Source organism: Sus scrofa, chromosome 11 (assembly GCF_000003025.6).
Source record: "Sus scrofa isolate TJ Tabasco breed Duroc chromosome 11, Sscrofa11.1, whole genome shotgun sequence".
Classification (NCBI taxonomy): domain Eukaryota; kingdom Metazoa; phylum Chordata; class Mammalia; order Artiodactyla; family Suidae; genus Sus; species Sus scrofa.
Genome location: NC_010453.5, coordinates 8,805,927 through 8,832,439, shown reverse-complemented (window position 1 = coordinate 8,832,439; position 26,513 = coordinate 8,805,927). Strand labels below are relative to the sequence as shown.

The following is a 26,513-nucleotide window of genomic DNA, read 5'->3' as shown; positions in this document are numbered from 1 at the left end:
TTTTATGAAAGTTTATAAGTTAAACTTTAGATATTATTCATTCTCAGTATGTAACTTGTACTTCTTAAAACTTTAACTAAGTCCATTAGCAGGGAGGGATTGGTTGAATAGACCAGAATACACCGATAAAGCTTCAGGATGGAAGTACCATGCAACCACAAGAACGAACAACGGAGTTCCCATTGTGGCGCAGTGGTTAATGAATCCGACTAGAAACCATGAGGTTGTGGGTTCGGTCCCTGCCCTTGCTCAGTGGGTTAAGGATCTGGCGTTGCCGTGAGCTGTGGTGTAGGTTGCAGACGCGGCTCCGATCCCACGTTGCTGTGGCTCTGGCGTAGGCTGGTGGCTACGGCTCCGATTCGACCCCTAGCCTGGGAACCTCCATATGCCGCAGGAGCGGCCCAAGAAATAGCAAAAAAGACCAAAAAAAAAAAAAAAAAACGAACAAACAAGGATGATCTCCACACACTCATTAAGGCATGATCTCCAGAGATACTCTAAAGTACAACAAAGAAGGTACGAAACTGTGTGTACAGTGATACCCTCTGAGCAAGAAAGGTAACGAGGCCATATATATATATATATATACACACACACACACACATATACCTATTTACTTATTTTTACAAAAAGATATAAAAGGACAAACCAAAGACCATTAAAAATAGTGACCTATATAATGAGCAAGAATTGAGGAAGGTGGTGAGCTGTATGGAGGGGGCAGCAATGAAAACAAGGCTTGTCCAAGTAAACTTTTCTATGGTTATGACGAATGAAATTAAAGTGTCCTATTTATTTAAATATATAATTAAAAAAAAAGCAAATGCCAAAGTTGAAGACAAATGGAAACAAATGCATCTAACCTGATTATCAAGTTGTTAGCCACAAACAAAACAATTATTTTGAGTGGCATGTGAACACAGAACTCTGACTATACATTCTAAGTGATACATATTCTTTGGAAAAAAACTGCAAAGAATTCTTAAACTTCCCCACATAGTGTTATTGTTGGTAGTAACACTTGTATTATAAACTTGAAACTACCACACATATAATGTAAGACAGTGATTCTCAAAGAGCGATTCATGGAACCCTGGCGGAGTAACCACAACCCTCACAGGGAATCCCAGCTGTCAAAATATTTCCCTAAGAAGTTATTTATGCCTTTCTCACTGTGTGGACATTTGTACTGCTGATGTGTCCTGCTGCATACTTTAGTGAAAAGACTGTCTTGAGGAAATGTACTTTATGTGAACTACACTGATCATTTTTTTCCAAAATATTCTAATTGTATTTGAAAGAACAACTAACAAACAACAATTATTCAGACTTGGGTATCCGGCAGATAACTCTTAAATAATGAATGAAATGAATTTGCCATTACAAAAACAAGTGACAGTATCTGTTGCCAAACAAACTGAATTGTAAAATTCAGGCTTTTAAATGCAATTACAGTTTTGGAAAGCTTGTATCTGGCTAATAGCTTGACAACTTCTCAGCACTAAAGTTTCTTTTTTTTTTTTTTTTTGTCTTTTTTTGCCATTTCTTTGGGCCGCTCCCGCGGCATATGGAGGTTCCCAGGCTAGGGGTCGAATCGGAGCTGTAGCCACCGGCCTACGCCAGAGCCACAGCAACGCGGGATCCGAGCCTCGTCTGCAACCTACACCACAGCTCACGGCAACGCCGGATCGTTAACCCACTGAGCAAGGGCAGGGACCGAACCCACAACCTCATGGTTCCTAGTCGGATTCATTAACCACTGCGCCACGACGGGAACTCCTCAGCACTAAATTTTCTGATTAGATCAGTGGTGACATTAACCCAAGCAATTGTTTAATATTGAATAACAAAATGTATCAGCATTCGGAAGAGCTACGTAACTCTGAACTAATTAATATTTTCAAAATGACCAGAGTACAATATTTAATATTTACAAATATTAAAATTTCTGTTTTAATTTTGAAAATGGTAAATATAAGTAGATATCCAACACAACCAAATGCTATGAGATCTTTAATCATTTCTGAGCGTATAAAGAGGTCTTGAGTTCAGTTTGAGAACCATGGCTGGGAGGTAAAAACAAGGAAGTAAATATGTTAATGTTATTAGGAACCAAGAGTTCAGTATTAAACAAACAGTAACACCAGCAGCCATGAGCACCCAAATCTTGTTTTTTTAAAAATATTAATCACGGAAAGGATCTTTGGAGATTCTTAAGGATTCTAGAATTGGGGCGGGGAATTACAAGGACATCCTCAGAAATCTTTTGGTGATAATTAAAAACAAGGGCTTAGAGGTTAGTTGAGGCATATTTAAACTAAAAATATCTTGGGAAATATTTGGAGAGTTCTCCACTTTCCAGTGTGGAATGATTTTGAAGGTCAAAAATAATGTTTTCGGAGTTCCCATCTTGGCCCAGCGGAAACAACTCCAACTAGGAACCATGAGGTTGTGGGTTTGATCTCTGGCCTCACTCAGTGGGTTAGGGATCTGGTGTTGCTGTGAGCTGTGGTGTAGGTCACAGACATGGCTCGAGTCCCACACTGCTGTAGCTCTGGCGTAGGCCAGCAGCAACAGCTCTGATTAGACCCCTAGCCTGGGAACCTCCATATGCAGTGGGTGCGGCCCTAAAAAGACCCCCCCCCCAAAAAAAAAACCAAACAAATAAACAAACACAAAATGTATATAATGTATATTTTAAACTTTATATATATATACATTATAAGTAAAAATCAATTTTACTCAATGGAGAAAGAAAAAAATTTGCTACCATTAATAGCGGTTATTACACCAACTACTCTTTACTCTGAAAAATCTGGTGATTAAAAGGAAAGAATTAAGTATTTACCCTGTCTATTTAGGAAGAACTATAGTTCATTCCCAGTTGTTAAAGAGAAAGCTCTTTTTTGTGAAGAATCCCAGCTAATAAATATGTAAGAAATAACAGAATTTGAAAGCCACTATTTTTCAACCTCTAATTAAATAACTGATTCAGGTAAATATTCTGAAATCAACTGGATACCAGAATCTGAGCTTAAATTACTAAAGCTCATAAAAATTCTTACAGATTTTTTATTTAAAAAGTCATTATTTTATTATCATTTCACAATTTTCAGTTATGGAGAACCTCTACATTCTAATAGATATTATGAAGGAAAAGCTCACATAACAAATAAGGAACGATGTAAGTTTTAACAAACCATACACTAAAGGCTTGCTCAATTACCTACATACCCAAAAGAGCTGAGAAAAATAGCTTTAAGAATAGTACTTATAATAACTACAGAGGTGGAAAAGATATGGATAAAAAGCAAATGTTACCATCTGGAGTGCTTTTTGAAGCCTTTAAGAATTTTTCTTGATTTTCTATTATCCTGTCAAATTCATTTAACAAGTTTCTTTTGATTGGGGGTTCTCCTAAAAAGAAATTTCCATACATATTTTTACAGCAAATAGTATCAATTTCATTTTTCAAAAGCCTATATAGTCCATTTTTAAAACTAAAGTATTGACTCTTACAATATGTTAAGCAAAAAATAAGTAATAATTGTAAGTAATGAACATTCTATTTTGAAGAGAAAACTAATTTTTCAATATTTAATTTCTATTTTTTTGACCATTTAAAATACCACTATGTAATAGGGGCCAGGGATAAACAGATGTTACCAGGTACCACAGATAAGCTACTTTTTTTCTTTTTAATTTTTATTTTATATTGCAGTATAGTTAAGTTACTCTTTGGGGGGTATTTTTTGGCTGCACCTACAGCATGTGGAAGTTCCCAGCCAGGTATCGAACCCACACCACGGAAGTGACAATGCCAGATCCTTAACCCACTGAGCCACCAGGGAACTCAGATAAGCTACTTTTTAATAAATTGCCACTTTACTGGCAATAAGGACAACATTTCTTCAAATAAACTATTTTTTTTACATTATACTCAAGAAGGAATTTATTATATAGATTTTTGAATTACGGTCAGTAAATAGGAGAAAAGACTTTAAAAGACTATCAAAATTACATGAGGAGTTCCCATCATGGCACAATGGAAACGAATCCGACTAGGAATGATAAGGCTGTGAGTTTTATCCCTGGCCTCGCTCAGTGGGTTAAGGATCTGGTGTTGTCGTGACCTGTGGTGTGGGTTGCAGACACGGCTTGGATCCTGCGTTGCTGTGGCTGTGGTGTAGGCCGGCAGCTGTCGCTCCGATTTCACCCCTAGCCTGGGAACCTCCATATGCCTCGGGTGCGTGCCTAAAAAGCAAAACAAAAACAAAAACAAAAATTACATGAAAATATTAGCAAAAGTAATATGACTTTAAAATTCTACAAAGACTGAGACTAAACTTAAACTATAATTTAAGTTATGCATTTCCATATCTTATTGAGATAATATATGTTAACAGATTCTTTGCTTTTTGCTGTTTTATTAACGGGAATGAATCCGAAGGATTTAGTAAATTAAAATGTCCATGAAAGGCTTTATCAAATGTTAGATTATGAAGTGATTTAATTGTTTGACAAGGACCTGTACTATTCAAGTAACCAGAAGCTGAATAAGCTATATATATATATATATATATATATATATATATATATATAGCTTTTATATATATATAGATTTTATATATATATATAGCTTATATATATATATAGCTTTTATATATATATATATATAAAAAACAGAAGTGAGGGAAATTAAATAGTGATGTTGAGAACAGTTATTAGAAGTCTGAGTTGTTTTTATTCCTAAGTGTTAAGGCCAACCCACTTTATACACACATGAACAAAATGGAGTCCTATAAATAAGGCCTATTATTTTCCATTAAACATTATGAATACTTTTAAGCATCTGCACCTCCGAATTTTTCCCGAGAGAAAAGCAACAGTTTAAGGTAAGTATTATAAACTTACTGCTTTGCCCGTAACATATATGGGGGTAGAACGTAAACTGGCTAACACTTGATTAAACAAGTCTGTATCCACCAGGCTGACTTAAGGGCAGAATGCATCAAGTGGAAGGATGAACTGACCGGCTGCAGGATCTTTCTCTGTAATATGAAGGGACTAGACAAGAAGACTTATGATAACTACTCTACAAGTCCATAGTTTTTTAAAAGATTATCCACTTAGAAGCTGAGACTTAGTTTAGGCATTTACTTTAACTGTAACTCATCAACAAGTTCAACTATTTAAGATTATTCCTAGTCAGAGATACTAACAGAAAAAGAACATCACATATCCACTTAACCTGATAGTTGAGGTAAATTGTTAAAATTACTACATTTAAAAGAGAAGTCAAAATACCATCCAAATGGCATTAAGACCAGCATATTATTTGCTAAGGATAACTGATTTCAGAACACCTCCTAGATGGAAAAAAAAGCAAGCCAATACCTATAACTAGAAACCAACTTTTAAAGTTCTTTTAAAGAGCCAGAGTCTGAACCTCTGCCTGCTACCTACCTACCTATCCATCCATCTCTCCATCCGTGACTCAACCAATGACTTCTTAGTACACAGACTCAGTGATATTAAGAGTGAAATCACATTCCAAACTACACATAAAAGTATGAAAAAATGTACTTAGTGTAAAACACCCTAATTGCTACAAACTACTACATCAGAATTATTAAGGACTTAATTTAAAATGTTATTGGCAAACTAAAAGGAAAAAATAGACACTTACCAACAGTGGCAAGTGCATCTCCTCTTCTTTTTCCAATTCCTAAAGTTAACAAAACCGTTTCCTCATTTTTTTGGCGTGAAAGAGAGTGTTTGGCATGACTTGGCAGTTCAGAATCTGTCAGCTCACCATCTTCCATAAAAGCTCTGGCAATCTCAACTGCTTCTGTTTCAAAAGAGTTTTCTGGATCTTTGGACTTAGTAGAACAAATTTCTATATTTGTTTTCAAGGGAAGATTAGGAAAAGTTTCAGTTTTCCCAATTTCCATTGTTATATTTTTAGGTAAAGCTTGTTCTTTTCCCAGATGATGAATGTTCTCAACAAGTGATACTTTTGCTCCTGATACCAACTGTTTGTCTTGCTTAAACCGAGAGAGATCGGGAGAAACTTTAACAGAGTGATTATTTTCTGAAGAACTGCTTTCAGTGTTACAGCTATCTGGTAATTTAAATTGTTCATTGTAGGCTTTCTCTGTTTGGGAACTTACAGAGTGTTCTGGGGTTCTCTCATCAATCTCGGAGAGAGGAAGTATCTTTGACACATCTTGTCTAGATGTAGGTGAATGCTGAAGTCTACATTCAGTTCCCATTAAATCAAATTCCTCAAACATTCCCTTCACTTTGCATAAGGCACTCTCAGAAACTGGAACCTGTTTTCCACTTGCTGTACTAAATCCGGAGAAAGCAGATGACAGGAAATTTGGGGGGGGATGCATCATAGCATTTTCTTCTCTTGTGTACTTGTCTGAATGTTCTTCATCACTTTTAACTGCTCTGGAAAAGAATGGCTTAGCCACATCTTCTGTCTTAGAAAATACTTGTCTCGCTTTTTGTAATGCAGTATCTGATACTTGTACAGATTTTCCACTTGCTGTGCTAAAAACCCCACAATCATTCATAGAAGAGACTGACATGGGATGTCTTTTCATATCAAACTTATGTATATCAAAAGTTTTTAAGTTAATATGACAAGGTGGCATTTCAGAAACTTTCTCCAATCCGGATACACTTGGGTCATGTTGTAAAATTTGTTCACTTTGAATTTCAGGAAAAACCTCCTGTGAACGTGTAATATGTTCTTCACTATCTGGAGAGTTAGGGAAAATAACATCCTCTGAATCACCCAATGCCTTATGAGCGCCAGTCATAATTTTCATTTGGCAAGAGCCTGACATACTCTCAGTGTTTTGCTTAATCGCCTTCCTGTTGTTGTCTGCAAACCTCTCTCTCACGTCTGTTTCATGTGAAACAAAGGCTATGTTCCCACTTGTACTGAATGCAGGTGGCTCTTCTCAAAATTATTTGAATTAGATCTGGACACTTCACCAGGTGTATTTTTATTTTTGCATGGTGTAGAGTTAATCACAAGCTTCCGAACCCAGCTGTCTTCATCTACAGCTTGTGGGTGTGTGTTTGCTTCTCTTACGGTGGATATCTCTTCAGAAAAACAAGTGTCTTTTCTGTCTTTGACATTCTTCACTGCTGGCTCAGTATCAGAATTACCAATTTTATTTTCTGAGAGAGATTCTGATTTGCTGAGCACCTCATTGGAATGACAAAAATCAGAATGGTATGAATAGTTGTTAGACACACTGTTACTTAAATAAGTTGAATTTTGTTTTTCAGGGAGATTTTTGTCATTTTCAGTTATGATACTGTTTGAACTACTCCCACACAAAGGATTTCCTACATAATCCCTAGCACATTCCTTTAAACATATGACCTTGGCAGAATCTACGTTTTCTGGTTGATCGTCCAGTTCTCCTTCTCTAAGCCACTTTTTGGCTTCAAATACGGAAGCCTGATTCACAGAAATTTTTCTGCCATGTCCTGTGTAAAATGTTAATGCTGAATTTTCAATGGCTGAACAAGTGGACTGATCTGTGTGACAAGATGTTTCTTCTTCCATATTTTCATGTACTTTACCTTTTAGGGGGATACTGTTTGACATGCTGAGATTTTCAGTTTGTCTGTGTAAATGATGACGTAAGAGCCTGGGTGGCATGGTGATCTCCTTAGAAACAAGTTTTTTCTCCTCTAAAAAATTCCGTATTTCTTCATGCTTTGAGGCAGTTATTTCAACTGTCTCGAATGTTAATTCAAGCTCTTCTTTACATACCTCTCTGTCCTTCTGTGTTTTTACCCCTTGATGGCTAGAATTAGTGGTTTCACTACTATCTTGCTTTGTTTCATCAAAAAGATTTTTCACTTTGTCCAACGATTCCTTCGCAATTTTTACTTTTTTCCCACTAGCTGTATGAAAACCCAGCATGGTAGGTTCTTCGATCTTTTTGATTTCACATTCTGATCTTTGCTGGAGAGTCAGTAATTGATTTTCAATACCAACTGGGTCACTTTCTTTCAATAGTTTGTTTTTGTCCGAATCTGTTTCCTTATGGCTTGAAATGTTTATTTTGTTGATATTTATGCCAGAAAGTATTTCAGAATTTGAGGAATCTGAAAAGTTATTCAATTCTTCTTCTGTGCATTTTTCGTCAAAGAAATTTACAGCTTTATTTAATGACTCTTTAGAGACTCTGATGTTTTTCCCACTTGCACTCTGAAAGGACAAATCAAAAACATCAAAATCTTTTATTTTTTGGCTCCTCTTATTAACAGTTGACTGTTTATTTGATGTATTAATATGAAATGTTTCTTCGGCTCTCATAACTTCCAAACAAGTCAAATCTGACAAACCTTCTTTAATTTGAGTATTTCCCTTCTTCATAAAGTGGTTAGGTAATTTTAGATGTATGTTGTGATCAATAAATGGCAAACCAGTTTCATCTTCGTGCATATAAACTGTATCAGTTTTACTTGAAGCACTGTCATCAGCTTCTCCTAAGTTACTAGCAAGACCAGTACATTTGTTGTCTTTATTTTCAGTATTTCTCTTGTAACCGTCAGTATTTTCTTCAACAAAAATGTCAGCAGTCCTTTCAATGTTATTTTTTAGTATCAGTTGGCATTTATTGTATTTCTCACTTAAACTTTTATCACTGCTATAATTTTCTACCTTAAATATTGAAACATCAGAATCATTACATTTGCTTGAAGAGAAACATCCTGGACCTACTGCTGCAGAAGTTTCCTCACTAACATTCTCAATGTCACTGAACAGGTTCATAGCTTTCTGCAGAGCTTTCCTGGAAACATTCAGTTTTGTGCCACGAGCAGAATAAAACCCCCTAAATTCCACTTCATTTTTATCTGCTAAATAACCAGAAGCACTTCTGCTACAGTTGGATGATGACAAGCAAGCAAACTTTTGCTTACCTCCATCTATACCTTCAGACTTGCTGCTGCTTTCTGCCTGACTGACAGATGGGGCATTAATTGTGAGATGAAGAGCAGGATCTTTCCATTCCTCAGAAGGGGTGTTTAAGACAGTCATCTGATTTGCAGGCATTTCACACAGACTGTTCTGTGTTATGTGACCTGGTTTTTTAAATTGCGTAAATTCAAACTGGCTTCCTGATTCTTCCAGTATTGTCGAAAGTTCTGTAATTTCTGCCTTTTGGCTAGGTGTTAAATTATGGTTTGAATTAAAGTCTTGCTTTAAAGATAAAATTGGAGGGGTTGTGTGTCTGTTTTCACTATCAGAAAGAATTGCACTACTTTGCACACACCCAGATACAGTATTAACTGACGGCAAATCAAGTGCATGAGGTTTGCTTTCTTTCTTTTGACTTGCTAATGATAAGGTATTTACAGTTTCAACACAGGCTAGCTAGGAGGATAATGTTCTTCAAGATCTCTGAAGAGCAATTTACTTTTCTTAATGTTGTGTTCAGAGAGTTTTATCTCTTTATTAGAAGCTGTCCTGAAGCCATTTCCAAAACTGTGACTTGCAATCAAATCTGAGAGTCCTGCCCAACTGTCCATGCAATCATTACTTCTGTTTGATTTCACATCGATATCCAAGGAGGTATGTGACTTTGATTCTTGACCTTGAATAATTTTTGGTTGCTGCTGTACACTCGTTCTGTTCTTCTCTATAAGATCATGGGTCTATTTGATGAAACAAAATCTTTTGTCATCGACCTTTGGCTGTTTGTTCATCATCTATATCTGTACATGTTACTAAGGCAGAGTTCTTGAGAACAGGTTCTCTTAAGCAACTGAGGTCTACCTCATGAACTTCCATAATGTTCCCCAAAACAGGAATATTCCTTTTGGTAGGTGTCTGAAAGACAAAATTAGTCTCGTTGTCTGGGAAAAGTTCTTCAGAGTTTGGACTAACGGTTATTTTTGAAATTAAAGTAGTCTCTTCTTGGTCTTTTTGGATTCCTGTGAGATTTATATTTTGGTTAAGTTGGACCTTCATAGAAGGTGATACTACTGTTAGGTATTTTTCAGGTGCCAACAGCTCAGCTTTTTGAGAACTGTCATTTAAAACACATGTTTCTTGATTCTTTTCCATGGAAATATTTCGGGTTAATTCAAAATCAGCTTTGCATTCCTAGATTTTATCTTCTCTGACATTTTATATGATTCTTTTCCTCCAGAAGTCACAACTGGATTTGACAGAAGATCCTTGGAGCTAGGAGTTAAAATGGTGGTATTATCAAGGTCATGTAAAAAGTTTTCCTGGGATTGAAAGTAAGTATCACGACCTTCCTCTGAATGTGGCACTGCAGGGTGACGTCCTGCGGCAAGACTTTTTCCTTTATATCTAGAACTCTCTGGCTTTTTGGATCATCTTCACAGTGCTTTTTCTGCATGCATGACACATTATCAGTTTCTGTGGTTATAAATGATGGTAGTTTCTCCTTATCAATTTTTGCTTCTTTATAATCAAGATCCTGAGATACTGTTTTGTTATCAGAATGACTTTCATTATTAGAACATTTTCTCAGAATGGTCCCCAAAGAGCTGGTGAAGACAAAATTCGTTCTTCAGAGTCATCCTGTAAACGATTTTTTTGGACAGAAGAATGCAATAAACCTAAGCATAAAGACACAAAGCGATAAGATGAAATTAAAGTTCCGTCAATCACATTCACTAAATATCAGGTTTAAAAGAAAGAACTCTAAATATTCTCTATTTTGGAATTATTACAGTTCTCACTAAAGATACATACCTAGTATTTTTTTAATGATATTTATCAATTTAATTAAAATTAGTATGTAGTTCAAGAAAGCAGCTAGCTGCCACAAGTAAAATTCAAAGTAATTTTATTTGAAAATAAAATTGGAAAAAATTCTTTGCTAATATTGATGTAATCGGAGTTAGAAATTCTACCAAGGCAAAAAAAGGAATTAGAAAAGTAACCATTTCCTTTGGTTAATTCAATCTATCGCACTGATAAAAACCAAAAAAATGAACTTTTAAAAGGTTTTACACATGAAGGGCCTGAAAGATTACCTAATCTAAATTATATTAACAAATGAGTTAAACTGCTCTTGCAGTTAATCTTTTTATTTTTTATTTTTTTGCTTTTTGGGGCCACATGCCTGGCATATGGAAGTTCCCAGACTAGGGGTCGAATCGGAGCTATAGCTGCCAGCCTATGCCACAGCCACAGCAATGCAGGATCCAAGCTGTGTCTGCGACCTACATCACAGCTCACAGCAATGCTGGATCCCTGACTCACTGAGTGAGACTAGGGATCGAACCTATGTCCTCATGGATACTAGCTGGATTTGTTTCCATTGCAACACCACAATTCCTGTTGTTGAACAAGTCAAAATTATTAATCTCATGTGTAAAACTATGTAACGAAAACAGCAAAAATCATTGTTTTATGACTGCCTTACAGTAAACTGAGCAAGCAATTAGCTTTTTCCCTCTATTTTTCACACACTTTAGAGAAAATATATATTAAATAGCACAACATGTTTACAGAATTATCCAACTTGCATATAATAAATATCAAAAATTAAGGTGGGAATCAAGTAGCCAAGCTCTTGATGTTTATGAATCACATGCTGTCTCCAGAGTTACGATTATATATGTTAGGCAAACTGACTCAGTAAGTTTGAATAAATGATTCTGAACATTGGTAACCAAAAGCCTAAATAATAATCTATTCTGACACTGCTTGATATTGCTTGATACTGAATATAAAATATAAATTAAAAAAAAAACCCAAAACACTATTGAAGAAAAACAAAAAAAAAAACCCTATAGAATGAAATCAGGCAGTATGTTTTTTCAAAAAGGTTAAAGAAAATGATTCACATATTCAAACAAGAAACTTGTCACTGTCCATAAAACCGTACACACACACGTGCACGCACACACACAAAGAGGTACCTGAGTCAGTGTTTGTAAATGTATGTGGTGCTTCAAAGGGCTTTGCTTCAAATTGAGCTGAAGAGTTCATTAGTTCTGATTCTTGGTCTTTCTGTGCTTTCAGTCCTTGGTAAGATGTTCTGTCATTTATAGCATAAATAAACTTTTTTGTTTTCTTTTTCAAAGTGGATATTAAACCTGTATTCTTCAAAGCTACAGAAGTATATTTGGTAGTGGCTGGCCAGCTTCCATTATCAGCTGAGTGCATACATAAAGAACCCTCCTTCTGTGAGCAAAGAGTGTGTATTTCCAATCCACTTCTGGAGGCTTCAGGTTCTTCTTTCAAGTTCGGATCAGTCATATTACTAGGGAAATCTGCGTTGGCTGTCTTTTCAGGGGATTCTCTCATCCTGAATAGAGACTTTTTGATCCCCTGAAGTGGAGAAGCTATGAGAGAAGAGTCAGATATTACTTGATTTTCCACACCAGTGGAATCGTCAGGAGATTCAACACACTGCCCTTCATCTCTCTTATTTACCACTGTTACTTCATTTAATATCGTCCTTGTTTTTGACATGCTTGCTATATGTGGCAAAGAATTTTCTACAGTAATGATGTTGGTACATTCTTTGTCTGTGCCTATGCAGTCTTCTTCTGCATTATTTTGGTCACAAGAAGAAATATGCAGTAGGGATGTTTTCTCCATCTGGGTTTCGTTTAGACCGGAGAGGGTCAGTTGAGACCATTCAGAGGCTGAAGATGGCACAAATTCCTTGGAGATGTTGTCAGTTCCATTCCCAAAGGGCGTCTGACTTGTTACATTTGAGTCTAATGAATCCCCATCATTTGGTTCTGTTTCAGATACAAATGAATGTTTATTTTCCGTCATTTGTTTTTTAGCTTCTTCATATTCATAAGTATTTGTTTCATTGAAAATATTTTTCCTAGTCCTTCCAGTTTTCATTTTTTGTAGACTTCTTGTTTTATATTTAGAAACACACAGTGAAAAACTATCTTCTTCAGAAATATCTGCAACTGTTTCATGTAACTCATCTTTTAGGACAGTTGGTGTTGATTTACCAAATGATCTTTGCAGTTATCTACTTTATCAAACGAATCCTCTAACATTTTCTCCAATCCTATTAAAATTCAAAACAGAAGCATTATTAAGAACATTTTATAACAGAACCAAAACATTTTTCATAGAAATAATATACATTAAATTCATAAAAAAAAACCTTTAGCATTTAAAAGATTATCCTGAAGGCTAGCTATTTTTGGGGTACATGGGCACCAACCTTGATTTGTTCTTCTGGTCAAGACTGATTCCAGTGTACCCAAAGCCTTTCATTCATCTCAATCCTCAATAAACTTTACCAGTTCTATATAAAACTCATTCAATTTTACTACATAAACACAATTTAATATTTAAGATTTATCAAACTAGATGTTCCAAATTAATTTTTTGGCCGTATAACTGGCAGTAAAATCTGATGTTATATGTACATATGCAGGCACGCGCGCGCGCACACGCACACACACACACACACACACACACACACACGCACAGATCCAATCCTACATGTTTACGCAGATTTACACACATACTAAGAATATGCAATATTCCAGTGACCTGATTAGGTAACCTCTGGTATATGTGCAACCATACTTACTTTTTTTTTTTGGTCTTTGTTTTAGGGCCGCACCTGTGGCATGTGGAGGTTCCCAGACTAGGGGTTGAATCGGAGCTACAGCAGCTAGCCCGTACCACAGCAATGCAGGATTTGAGCCACGTCTGCAACGTACACCACAGCTCATGGCAATGCCAGATCCTTAACGAACTGAGCGAGACCAGGGATCAAACCTGAGTCCTCATGCATACTAGTCGGGCTCGTTAATCACTGAGCCATGATAGGAACTGCCATACTTACTTTTTCATTAGAAAATAAGGTCTTCATGTTTTGTTAATTATAAGTCTTACTCTGCATCTCTTATGTTTTGGGTTATAGGTTCTGGTTTTTTTTTTTTTGTCACAGTAGCATCGTGAATAGCATGATGTTTTCATCTAAATCAAGTTAGTTTCTATTCTCAAAACCTTTAGTAATCAAGAAAGGAAAATCACGAGTTCCTGTCGCAGTTCAGTGGGTTCCCCGACTAGTATCCATGAGGCTGCGGACTGGATCCCTGGCCTCCCTCAGTGGGTTAAGGATCCGTTGTTGCCACAAGCTGAGGAGTAGGTCGCAGGTGCGGCTAGGATCTGGTGTTTCCGTGTCTGAGGCAAAGGCCGGCGGCTGTGGCTCCCACTTGACTCCTAGTCCGGGAACTTCCATATGCTGCGGGTGCAACCCTAAAAAAGAATAACAAGAGACAGAAGAAGCAGTGTATTTTCTCTTTAAGAAAAGAGGAGCAATATTTCAGTGATGTCCCTTAAAAACAGTAGTTCAAGTTAACAGAAGGACTTACCATGACTTTTAGCTTCTCTTTGATTTTTGTTTTCATTGTCTCTTCCAGAAGGAATAAACCTATTATTCTTCTTCAGACTTTCATCATGGTTAGAAAAATAGCTTTTCAAAATCTGCAAAAGTTGTATTTTAAAATTACTAGTATAAAAACTCTCACATAAAATTACTAGTATAAAAACTCTCAGTATATCCAACTTAAACCAAGAAACAGCAGAGTTCTGGAGGAAGTCAAAGAAAATCACACAGAGAAATAAGTACAGGGATTTCCCCAAGGGCTTAGATAAATCATAAATCAGAGAATAAAGAATGCTAGATAAATAAGTTTTCAAGGTATTCTGAAATCATATGCTATTGCACCAGCACAATCAACTTGTCATTTTTACTTACGGCAGCAGCATCATTAGGAAATGCAGTCGCAGATGCTTCCTCATCTCTGGCTGTAAAAAAGAAAAAAAAGTTCAATTTACCTATACTACCTTACACATCCAACACTACAGTTAATGTAAAGCTTGTATATTTTTCGATCAAAAGAAACATGCACTCCTAAATTAAATGACAGATTTGAAACAAAAGGAACTGATCCAAGTAGCATAATTACAAAGGTCAATCAATACAGTGGATAAGCTATACTCATACTTCCTGAGCACCACTCATAAAGTGGTGAAAAACCCATGGTGATCCCGACTTAAAGGTAATACTGCCCACAAAGGCTTGGAAAATCACATGAAGCTATGATGTCATGACTTAAAAGCTCAAACTTGTACCCTGTAGTACTTATTTAGATAATAGTACAGTAGATAGAAAGGCATATCGTATGTTCAATACTTCTCACTTTTCAACGTTCTTCTAATAATATCTCTAGTATTTCATCGGAGCAAGAAAAGAAGAACGCTAAATGCTCAGCTAAAGAGGAATCGAAATAGAATGTACTGGCTAGGAAAAAAAAAAAAAACCCCTGGTCTGTGCATAAATTAATCTGACTCCTCTAAGATACTATTTAATGCACTTGAGATTTATCCAAATCTACACTACATAGAATAAAATTATTCTGAGCTACTGACACACCTATCAAAGACAGTATTATCTAACCTGATTGCTATCAAATTATCTTTTCATATAAATATTTTTAACAGAAGCATTACAGATTTACCAGCATCATTTTCTCTAACACACATTTGCTGGTATTACCTATGAGCACAGTAGAACTAAGTGTTGGTGGTGTGGCCAAAGAACTTGACCAAGACATATCAGGATCCACCTCAGCTCCTAAACTTTCAGAAATACGTTTTGGTGTCTGACCCTGGAAACAAAGAAAACAGTTTTTTTCACAGAAGTGCACTGATGATTAAGAATACATTTTATTCACTTTTATTTCATTATTATATACTTAATGCCTATGTGAGTCAGTAGGTATCTATCTGTAAATCTCAGGGCAAAATGATGACACATCAAATTCTCAATTACTACAAAGTAAAAATAAACCAGGAAAAATATTTACCTTCATGAGCTTTGGTGTATAAAATAAATTTCCACATACCACTGGGAATAAAACAAGGGAGAATTACTAAGTTTTATTTTTATTAAAATTTAGAGCATTTGAAAAATAAAAAGCCTTGTTTTAATTCATACCCGACTTTTCTCTTTGTGGTGTTACATGTGTACATCGTAGAACAAAAGGACTAAAACAAAACAGAACAAATCCTTAAGATTATTCAAGAGAACAAAAATAGCAAAGAGAAGCAAAATACCAATCTTATTTAAAAAAAGGACTCAGTCATTTCTATCATTAGAATTATACTAGTTTGTAATATTTTTAGATTATTTTTTAGAAAGTTATTATCTCATGAAGAACTAAGAATCACTAAATTATGTTTAAAATCTCCATTGGAAGTAATGTATAACGTATGCATAAATAGCATCATATTCTCTCCAAAAATTCAAAGTACGCAAATAATTTAAAGTGGATATTTCAAAGGCATTGCTTTTCATAAGTTAATTGTTAGTTAAAAATTCCATGATACACAGAAAAACCAGTGAATTCAACATATTAAGAGAAACAAAGTAAATGTTTCTAATGTAAAAATTATTTTATTAAAGGACTCAACCAAAAAGGAAATTATCTAAAAACAGAAGATCCTCTGCTAGGCTCTAAGGCAAAACAATACCATAAAAATTAGATGCATTTCTATAAAACAAACATCACGTGAAGGAAAATATTTAAATATTTTAATGTAATGACTTCATACCTTTCACTAAGGCAAGAATTTGGAGGTGGGCTGGTAATATCACTTGCTTGATCCATTTTAGCCTTCATTGTACAACTTTTATGTTTACTGTTGGTAATATCCTTTCCTGAAACAATACAGTAGTTGAGTGAGAACAAATATGCTCTGGGTTGTGAATTTTCATTCTCTGGAAATATTTAAAAACAAAAAGTCTCATCTATAATGGGAATGAGAACATATGGGGAATTCAGTCTGAACTGGTTTCTCAGTTTGCTGACTCCTCCCAAAAAGGGATGTCTGCCCCCATTCAATAACCATATGAAGCATATAATATGCATAAAACACATGAATAATACAATTCAAGATAGAACTGCAAAGAGTTAAGAATACAGTAGGGAAATTTTTTTGAAATGTATGGAAGTGGCATGCAAAATAAATAACTTGTCTTATTTATCACTGTATCCTTAGAAACTACAATACTGCCTGATAAGTAGCAGACATTCCACAAATACTGGCTGAATGGATTAGAAAAGTGGGTTGTAGACAGTGACACATAATACTTGCTTCTGTTCTTATTGAACACATCTATTTTCTAAGACAATGCTCATACATTTAGGGTTTCTAAAGCTGTATGTGGCTTACCAAATACCATTTATAATTGTTCAACATTCTTATTTTCTGTATCACAAATTTGGCACTTGAGGCACTTATTACTCAAAAATTGCTCTTAAAAATGGGTTCTTTAACTGATCCTATAATTTCTAACTTAAAGAAGTTTTGGAAAAATAAGCCATGTTAGTGTTATAATGGCTAAAATCTAAAATACAGACATCCAATGCTGATGAGGGTGTGAAGCACGAAGAATTCCCGTTCACTGCTCATGGGAATGCAAAATGGTACAGTCCCTTTGGAAGACAGTTTGCCATTTCTTACAAAACTAAACACATCCCTAGGATGAGATCCAACAATGTACTCCTAGGTATTTACCCAAATAATCTGAAAACTTAGGTCCACACACAATCCTGCATATGAATGTTGACAGCAGCTTTATTCATGATTGCTAAAACTTGGAAGCAACCAAGATGTCCTTCAATAAGTGAACGGATAAAACTAGTACATCCATACAAAAAGCATTATTCAGTGATTAAAAGAAATGAGCTATCAAGCCACGAAGAGACATGGAGGACCCTAAAATCACCAAGTGAGAGAAGCCAGTCTGAAAAGGTTATATACTGTATGACTCCAACAACAAGACATTCTGGAAAAGACAAAACCAGACAGTATAAACATCAGTGGTTTCCAGGGGTTTAGGGGGAAGAAAAGGTGAATAGATGGAGCACAGGGGATTTTTAGGGCAGTGAAACTATTTTAAATGATACTGTAATGGTGGGTACATGATATTATACATTCCTCAAAATCCAGAGAACTATACAAAGAATGAACCCTAATGTAAACATAGGACTTAATAATAAAGTTTTGGCTCAGCAATAAAAAGAAATGCAAAAGAATGGAATGTGTAAGAAATAAAAAATAAAATGAACCAGGCAAAACCAAGTTCATACTCAAATATTTCCCAATTTTATAGCATTTCCATCCCAAACCCTCAATACTTCTTGTAAATAAACAGAATGATGGCTAAGATAAACTCATGTGATCTTATGCAAAAAAAAAAAAAAAAAAAAAAAAAAAGACTGCTGAGAAGAAGGAACAGCACATTTCCTCATGGAATTTTGTGGATAATTAAAAAAATTAATATATTAGATGTTAGAACTGAATTAAGTAGGTTAAAAAATAGCTTAAGTCTTACTCCTACATTTCAATATTGAATTTAAAGTAAACTCAAAGAGTTTTATAGTATCTCGTCTTTTATCTACGTCTTTAATCCATCTTGAGTTTATTTTTGTGTATGTATTACAAAGTGTTCTAATTTCATTCTTTTCCATGTGGCTGTCCAGTTTTCCCAGCACCACTTATTGAATGGGTTGTCTTTTCTCCATTGTATATTCTTCCTCCTTTGTCATAGATTAGTTGACTGTAGGTGCATGGGTTTAATTCTGGGCTTTCTATCCTGTTCCACTGATGTATATTTTTGTCTTTGTGCTAGTACCATATGGTTTTGATGACTGCTGCTTTGTAGTATAGTCTGAAGTATGGGAGCCTCATTCCTCCAGCTCCATTTTTCCTTTTCAGGATATCTTTGGCTATTCTGGGTCTTTTGTGCTTCCAAACAAACTTTTAAAATATTGTATATAAAACTCTTAGAGGAAAACATAGGCAAAACACTCTCCGACATAAACCACAGCAACATCTCAGCTCTACCTCTTAGAGTAATGACAGTAAAAACAAAAGTAAACAAATGGGACACAATTAAACTTAAAAGTTTCTGCACAGCAAAGAAAACCCTAAACAAAACGAAAAGACACCCACAGAATGGGAGAAAATATTTCCAAATGAAGTGACTGACAAGATATTCAGCTCCAAAATGTATAAACACCTCCTATAGCTCAATGCCCAAAAAAATCCAACCCCATCAAAAAATGGGCAGAAGATCTGAACAGACAGTTCTCCAAAGAAGACATGCAGATGGCAAGAAACACATGAAAAGATGTTCAACATCACTCATTATTAGAGAAATGCAAATCAAAACCACTATGACGTACCACCTTACACCAGCCAGAATGGCCATCATCAAGAAGTCTACAAACACTAAGTGCTGGAGAGGGTTGGAGAAAAGGGAACCCCTCTACACTGTTGGTGGGAATGAAAATTGGTGCAACTACTGTGGAAAACAGTATGGAGATTCCTCAGAAAACTAAACATAGAACTACCATTTGATCCAGCAATCCCACTTCTGGGCTTCTATCCAGAGAAAACCATGACTCGAAAAGACACAGGTACTCCAATGTTCATTGCAGCACTATATGCAATAGCCAAGACATGGAAACAACCTAAATATCCATCCACAAAGGAGTGGATAAAGACATGTGGTATATACACACAATGGAATATTACTCAGCCATCAAAAGGGAAGAAATAATGGCATTTGCAGCAACATGGATGGACCAAGAAATAATCATGCTCAGTGAAGTCAGTCAGATGGTGAGACACCAACATCAAATGCTATCACTTATATGGGGAATCTAAAAAAAGGACAGGATGAACTGCTTTGCAGAACAGATACTGACTCACAGACTTTGAAAAACTATGGTTTCCAGAGGAGACGGGAGGGGGGATGTATTGAGGGTTTGGGATGGAAGTGCTATAAAACTGGGTTGTAATGGTCATTGTACAACCATAAATGTAAGAAATTCATTGAGTAATATTAAAAAAAGGCCAAAATGGTAAATTTTGTTATGTATATTTTACCACAATAAAAATTCTTTCAGAAAAGAAAAAAAACAAAACAACTCAAAAGCAAAAGGTCTCAAGAGACTGCAGTCAACAGAATTATTTACGCCCTGTAACCTTAAAAAAGTTATAGAGCTGCGAGCCCACAGTGGCCTTATTCATTCCTACCCTTCCCTGCTTATAGATAGACCAGTCCCAGCAGATTACAATTAGATGATAAATCACCAACTCTAGGTATGTCTTTCAGGATGCAAGACACTGAGAATAAACTGGTTTAGAGCTTTTCCTGACCACGTTAAGACAGACAGCTGTTCCCTTTATTATGTCACAACATAGTACTTTGTACATGCTCCTAGTATAACACATACCCACCAGTATATTTACATATTTTCTCCCATACAAGACTGAGTTCCCAGAGGTCAAAGGCCATCTTATTCATGTTTATATCTTAAATGCCAAGCAAGCTGCCAGGCACAAAGGAAGCATGGAATATTTGTTGAATGGATGCTTCCCTTTTCTGTGCTCTCCTTTGTATTTTACCTGCTAAATATCCCCTGTGGCTCTATCTTAGGCCTCATCAATGTCAATAATAAATTTTCTCACTGCACGTGATGACTTTCTCACTTTCCAAACTGAGAGGTGGCTCCTGCGGCGGTCTCTTCTGCCGATACTCTCTTCAGCTTCAGTCCTAGAGTCCCCAAAGCTCTCAGGACTTCTCCATCTTCACATCCCACTACGGTCTCAAACTGCCGTCCAAACCTCAACCTACTTTTTTTTACCCTCTCAAACCTGCTTTTCCCCCAGTGCTTACAATTTCTGCCAATGTCTCCATGACATTCTCAGTCATGCTCTTAACCTACGAGTCATCCTTTCCTTTGAATTCACCTTATCTACCTTCCATTTCCACTGTCACTACCATTACTCTAATTCAGGCAGTCACCTGGACCACTGTGTATGTCTCTTAATTGACCTCCCTGCCTGCAATCTTCTCTTCCTGTAAGAATCACTCAGTAGTTAAAAAATGTACATTCATGACCTCCATTTCCAGAGATACTAATTTAATAGATTCAGAGTGGTGCCTGGAATCTTCCTCTTCAGTCAGCACTTCAGGAGAGTCTAATGGTCCAGGCATCACATTTTGAAAAACACAGCTTCAAAGACGGCTGCCAGATTATTAGGCTTTCTAAGCAAAATAAATATTCATTTCTTCTACAAATATTGACTGAATACTCACTATGTATACCCCTAGGCATCCAATAACATACAAGGAAATCTTTGCCCATTACCTACATCCTCTTCGTATGCGCATTTTCTAAAGAGTTTATCTTTCATAGCACTTATTACAGTTTAATTACTTATCTAAGCCTCCTGCACCAGAAGCTAAGTGAAAGCTATAGGGAATACTTCCCAGAAGCAGGGAGATAAGCCAAGATCTGAAAGATGAGTGCCAGTTAGCTAGACGAAAGAAGAAGTAACTTCTGGGCAGAGAAAACAATGTGTAAAGAGCCAAAGAGCATGGTGGTTTCAAACAGAAATCATTATGAATGAATGGTACATTGAGGGTGGGTGGGAAGGGAATTATGGAAAGATGAGGCAAGAGTTAATGAAGGAACAGATCATGAAGGACCTTGTAAATCACATTAAGGAGTCTGGATTTTATCATGAGGGCAAAGGGAGGTAATCAGAGGGCTGAAGCAGGAAGTAGCATGATTCAATTTGCATGGGATTTCTCTGCTCAGCAACTCACCAAATAAATTCAATTTCATTAGCTTGGCATTCAATGCCTGGCTCTAAATCTGCTCTTTTAGCCTTAGGTTGTTTATTGATTCCTTTCAGACATGCAACACTCTAAACAGTTCTGAATTAAGTTCACAAACTATATCTCCTCATGCTTTTCCCTTTGCCTAGAACATGCTCACTCTACCCCATCTTCGAATTTCTGAACCTCATCCATTCGTCAAGGTTTCTATCTCAACTGAAAACATCCCTAATCAACCCCAACACTATTTACACTCATTATACTTTTTGTACTTTTCTTTTGGCATGCACCACATTCAAGCTTAGACTACATTTTACCTGTATTGTTAATTCCCCTTGCTAGAAAACAATACTCCAAAGAAAGGGAGAGTATATTACTTAAATCAAGCAGGTAATAAATATGTGAATGACTATACAGTCTTATTACATGTAAATTGCAAACATCTGGTACATAGGCCAGGAAACATACTTCCAAATGTCAAAAGATATTTACCACAGTTGTTAAAAATATATGTCATCTGTGATAACATGCATAAATATAGTTTAGTTTAACATCAAAACAAGCCCTAAGCTTTTTGTATAGGGAAGATACAATTCAGCAAATCTCACTGGGCAGGATACACTAATCGAAGGAAGGAGGGAAAGGAACATTTATTAAGTACCTACATTATTTTATATAACCCAAACCTAGGTAGCATTTTGATCATTTCCACTTTTGAGGCAGGTCAAGTGTGGCCAGAGAGGCTGATCTGACCAACACAACATGCTTAACAACAGAGTCAGGATTTTTTTTAACACAAATTTGTCTGAATTACTAGTTCATGTTTTTTCCAGTCAACCGCATCACTTACCTGCATCTAATCTGAATTTATCTAATTCTTTTAAAGGAGACTGGTACCGTGGCAGAGTTAGACCTTGTTCTTTGAATATTACTGGAGTTGAAGCCAACTGATGATAAGGTTTCCTTGCGGTGTTTTAAATGGGTTTGGTTCATAACTGCTATTTTTATATTCTGATTCTTCCGAAGGTTCAGAATTATATGGTGGAGCTTCTAAAGAAAGTTCTTCAAACCAATTAAGGCTTACTGGTCCTAAATCTGTAAGAAAAATTAGAATCCCATCTGGGTTTTAATCAGTAACACAAAAAAATCCATGAGCCAATAAAGATTATAATAAAGAAAAGGATGCCTGGATTTTGCCTGTGGATTACTTTCAAGGTACACTTATCATTAATCTATTCTCTTATGATCCTGTAGTAAGGTATAACAGGAGTTTACACAAGTTACAATAGCTATAATAGCTCTTCTAAAGTTTTCTTTTATATTCACAATTCAGAAATAAAAATCATCCATAATAAGAATGCATTCCAGGAGTTCCCATCATGGCTCAGTGGTTAACCAATCTGACTAGGAACCATGAGGTTGCGGGTTCGATCCTTGGCCTTGCTCAGTGGGTTAAGGATCTGGTGTTGCCATGAGCTGCGTGTGGACTGAAGACACAGCTTGGATCCCACATTGCTGTGGCTCTGGCGTAGGCCAGCAGCTATAGCTCCAATTGGACCCCTAGCCTGGAAACCTCCATGTGCTGCAGGTACGGCCATAGAAAAGACAAAAAAAAAAAAAAAAAAAAAGAATGCATTCCACAGATACAATTCAAATAAGTGGCAACATTTCTTAAGTGGCTTGACAAATCAATAGGCACAAGAGACAGGTAGACTCAAAAATAAAACAGAATAAAGAGATTCTCTGTCGGCATTCCCATTGTGGCTCAGTAGGTTGAGAACTTGACTAGTATTGATGAGGATGCAGGTTCGATCCCTGGCTTCACTCAGTGGGTTAAGGATCCGGTGCTGCTGTGAGCTGCAGTGTTGGTCTCAGATATGGCTAGGATCTGGCATTACTGTGGCTGTAATTTAGGCCAGCAGCTGCAGCTCCAATTTGATCCCTATCCCAGGAACTTTCACATGTCACAGGTACGGCCTTATAAAGAGTCTCTGTCATAGAGAATGTCAAAATTTCTCCCATGATCTATGCTTAAAGTAGTGGTTTTCATAGCGTGGTCCGTGGAAATTTGGAGGGAAGTTCCGTAAGACCCTTTTCAAGAGGCCCATAACGTCAAAACTATTTTCATACTATGAGGCATCATTTGCCTTTTTCACAATGTGGACGTCCGCACCGCTGGTGGGTAAAACCGATGACAACTTTACATCAGTCAAGACAGTGGCCACACTGCACTAGCAGTCACTGCGGTCTTCATCAACATGCCTTTGTTAAAAAACAAAGACAAAAAGCAAGTTTAACTTTGCGTGTCCTTAACAATGTAGCAAAAGTTAATTCTATTAAAATCTAATCCTACAGCATACCTTTTTAATATTCTCTGTGGCAAAATGGGAAGCATGCATAAGCATTTCTGTATATATAAGTACAATAGTCGTCTAGAAAAGCACTCATGTGATGAACTGTGAGCCGAATTAGCACTTTTTTTCATGGAAAGCCATTTTTACTAGAAAGAATGATTAAGTTATTCTGAGTTGAGTGACTTGGTACACACTTTCTCAAAAATGAATGAACCGAGCCTGTTACTTCAGGGAAAACAACAGTTTGTTGCCGATAGCAAAATGTGAGCTTCCAAATGAGAATAAGACGTTCGTTAAACTCTATCAGGCTTTGAGCTTGACATCTTCCTAAAACTTTTCTGATGACATCAGTCAAGTAATCAATGTGATTTTTTTTTTTTTTTTCTTTTCAGCTGTATCTGTGGCATGCATAAGTTCCCGGGGCCAGGGATAGAACCCTCACCACAGCAGAGATCCGAGCTGCAACAGTGACAATGCTGGATCCTTAAGCCACTGAGCCACCAGGGAACTCCATGATTTTTTAATAATATCTAATGCAGTATGTCAATATACGGAATGTCTGTGTAATTCAGAACATCAATATTTTTCATACAATCCATGAATGATGTTACAACATGTATAAAAGATTTATTCAAGAGGCAAGAAACACTAACTGAATTTAATGTAACAAGAGTATGAAAAATTCATTACATGGTTTCAGATTCCACATTGTAACTTCTAAGAGGCTACTACTTAAGCTTTGGTGTAGTACCAAAGAAAAATACCCAAGAGTAACTGAAGACCATTAAAATACTCCTTTTTCTAACTACACTGCTGAGTGAGGTTGGGTTTTCTTCATACACTTCTTCCAAACAACATTGTAACAGATCAAACACAAAACGGGTCTAAGAATCCAGCCATCTTCTCCTGAGCCAGATACTGAAGGAGAATTGCAAAATGTTAAAATAATGTCACTCTTCTCCCGTTGGGGGAGTGGTTATTTTTCAAAAACATGTTATTCACATCAATATACAATGGGTTTATTTACTTATTATTAAGTTATAACTTTTTAAAAGTTCTTTTAAATTTCTAATATGTTCACCTATAATAAACAAAAGCTCTTGGTCCTCCATCATTTTTAGAGTGGAAGGAATACTGAGACCAATAAGTTTGGTCTCAGTATTCTGCTCTATGTTACCAATGCGTCTGATGTGGCTAAAAGTTTTCTGCTGAAAAAAAACAATTCTACTGCCAATCAAAGGGCCAGTCTCCTCTTTGTCCACTACAGGTTCTACACTTAACCATGTGGTTAAATGTAAATGATTATTTTCCTAACTGATTTGACTCTATATAAAGCACAGTTTATGGTGTAAACAAAAATGTGAAGTATTGGATTCTTTTCAGCAAGCAGCACAGTTAAATGTTTTTCTGAAAACATTTTTCTTAGTGTAATTGATCAATTTATATAAAATTTGTCAATACCTGCTTCGTTGCATCGCGTCTTAAAAATTTCAAAAAAAGTTGGTCTCTCTTTGCATCCAATCGGCATTTTTATCTACAATATGCCTCCGACGTTTGGTAAATGAGTCTGCAAAAGAGAACACCAAAATATACTTCACAGGATAGAGTCCTTGTTAAGTGACTCTGAGGTAAAATCGGAAGCGGGTAAACTTGCCTAAAATTACATTGTCTATTTACTTGGTCCCACTTTTGGGACAAGATTCAACGCAATGAAGGAAGATTCTATATCTGTGCCGTCTAATACGGCAGCCACTAGCCACATTAAGCATTTGAAATGTGTCAAGTATGACTTAAAATCAGAATTTTCAATAGTATTATCTCTCTTAAGTTAACTAGTCACGTGTGGCTAGTGGCGGCGCAGTTAGCAGGGGCTATGAGATAAACACCATTTCGCAATGCCCAATCAGTAAATCTTCGTAACACAGCAATTACCTGGGGACTAAGATACAGTGTGCCATAGGTTTTAAAACACTTTCCAAAAGAGCAAGATTCCGCTAAAATAACTTTATCCTATTTCCAATTAAGGAAATTTCGGATTGGGACTTCTGGGACTAGAGGCCCCCCCCCAGCTGGGCAATGGAGTTCCCGGGAAGGGGCGGGGCTCGAACCTCCGGCCCTGAGAGCAGGTCCCTCTCCGGCCTGCGAGGGGCTGGCGGGGTCCATCCCGGGCCGGAGGCCGCGGCTCCCACCCGGGCACGAGACGCGCTCCCCGCCGCCTGAGACCGCGGAAGCCTGGCCGGTCTCCACTCCTGCCAACACTAACCGCCTTCAGAGGTGCAGCTCTCTTTGGCCAGAGTAGGCTGACAAAACCCGCGCCGGCACTTCGATGAGGAATCTGACCCCAGACTCCTTTCCGCCGCCACCCACAGCCCCAAACAGCACCCAGGTCGCAGAGCCCCAGCAGCCCCGCCTCCGCCCACCGGGTTTCAGACGCTCGCGCCAA

The 26,513-nt window shown here is 36.7% G+C and overlaps 1 protein-coding gene across 1 annotated transcript in view; it reads right to left on the bottom strand.

The window, feature by feature from the left end:
- Positions 1-26,490, bottom strand: part of BRCA2 (BRCA2, DNA repair associated) — a 52,179-nt gene extending 25,689 nt beyond the window's left edge. Inside the window, 20 exon segments of the mRNA XM_021065184.1 lie at positions 3,322-3,417; positions 5,690-6,976; positions 6,979-9,417; positions 9,420-9,696; positions 9,737-10,143; positions 10,146-10,346; positions 10,349-10,567; positions 10,570-10,632; positions 11,944-13,005; positions 13,008-13,061; positions 14,386-14,497; positions 14,772-14,821; positions 15,573-15,684; positions 15,883-15,923; positions 16,014-16,063; positions 16,631-16,736; positions 22,567-22,683; positions 22,686-22,811; positions 25,532-25,637; positions 26,334-26,490. Of these exon segments, the coding sequence (XP_020920843.1) occupies positions 3,322-3,417; positions 5,690-6,976; positions 6,979-9,417; positions 9,420-9,696; positions 9,737-10,143; positions 10,146-10,346; positions 10,349-10,567; positions 10,570-10,632; positions 11,944-13,005; positions 13,008-13,061; positions 14,386-14,497; positions 14,772-14,821; positions 15,573-15,684; positions 15,883-15,923; positions 16,014-16,063; positions 16,631-16,736; positions 22,567-22,683; positions 22,686-22,811; positions 25,532-25,598 (6,886 nt within the window). The 5' untranslated portion in view covers positions 25,599-25,637; positions 26,334-26,490.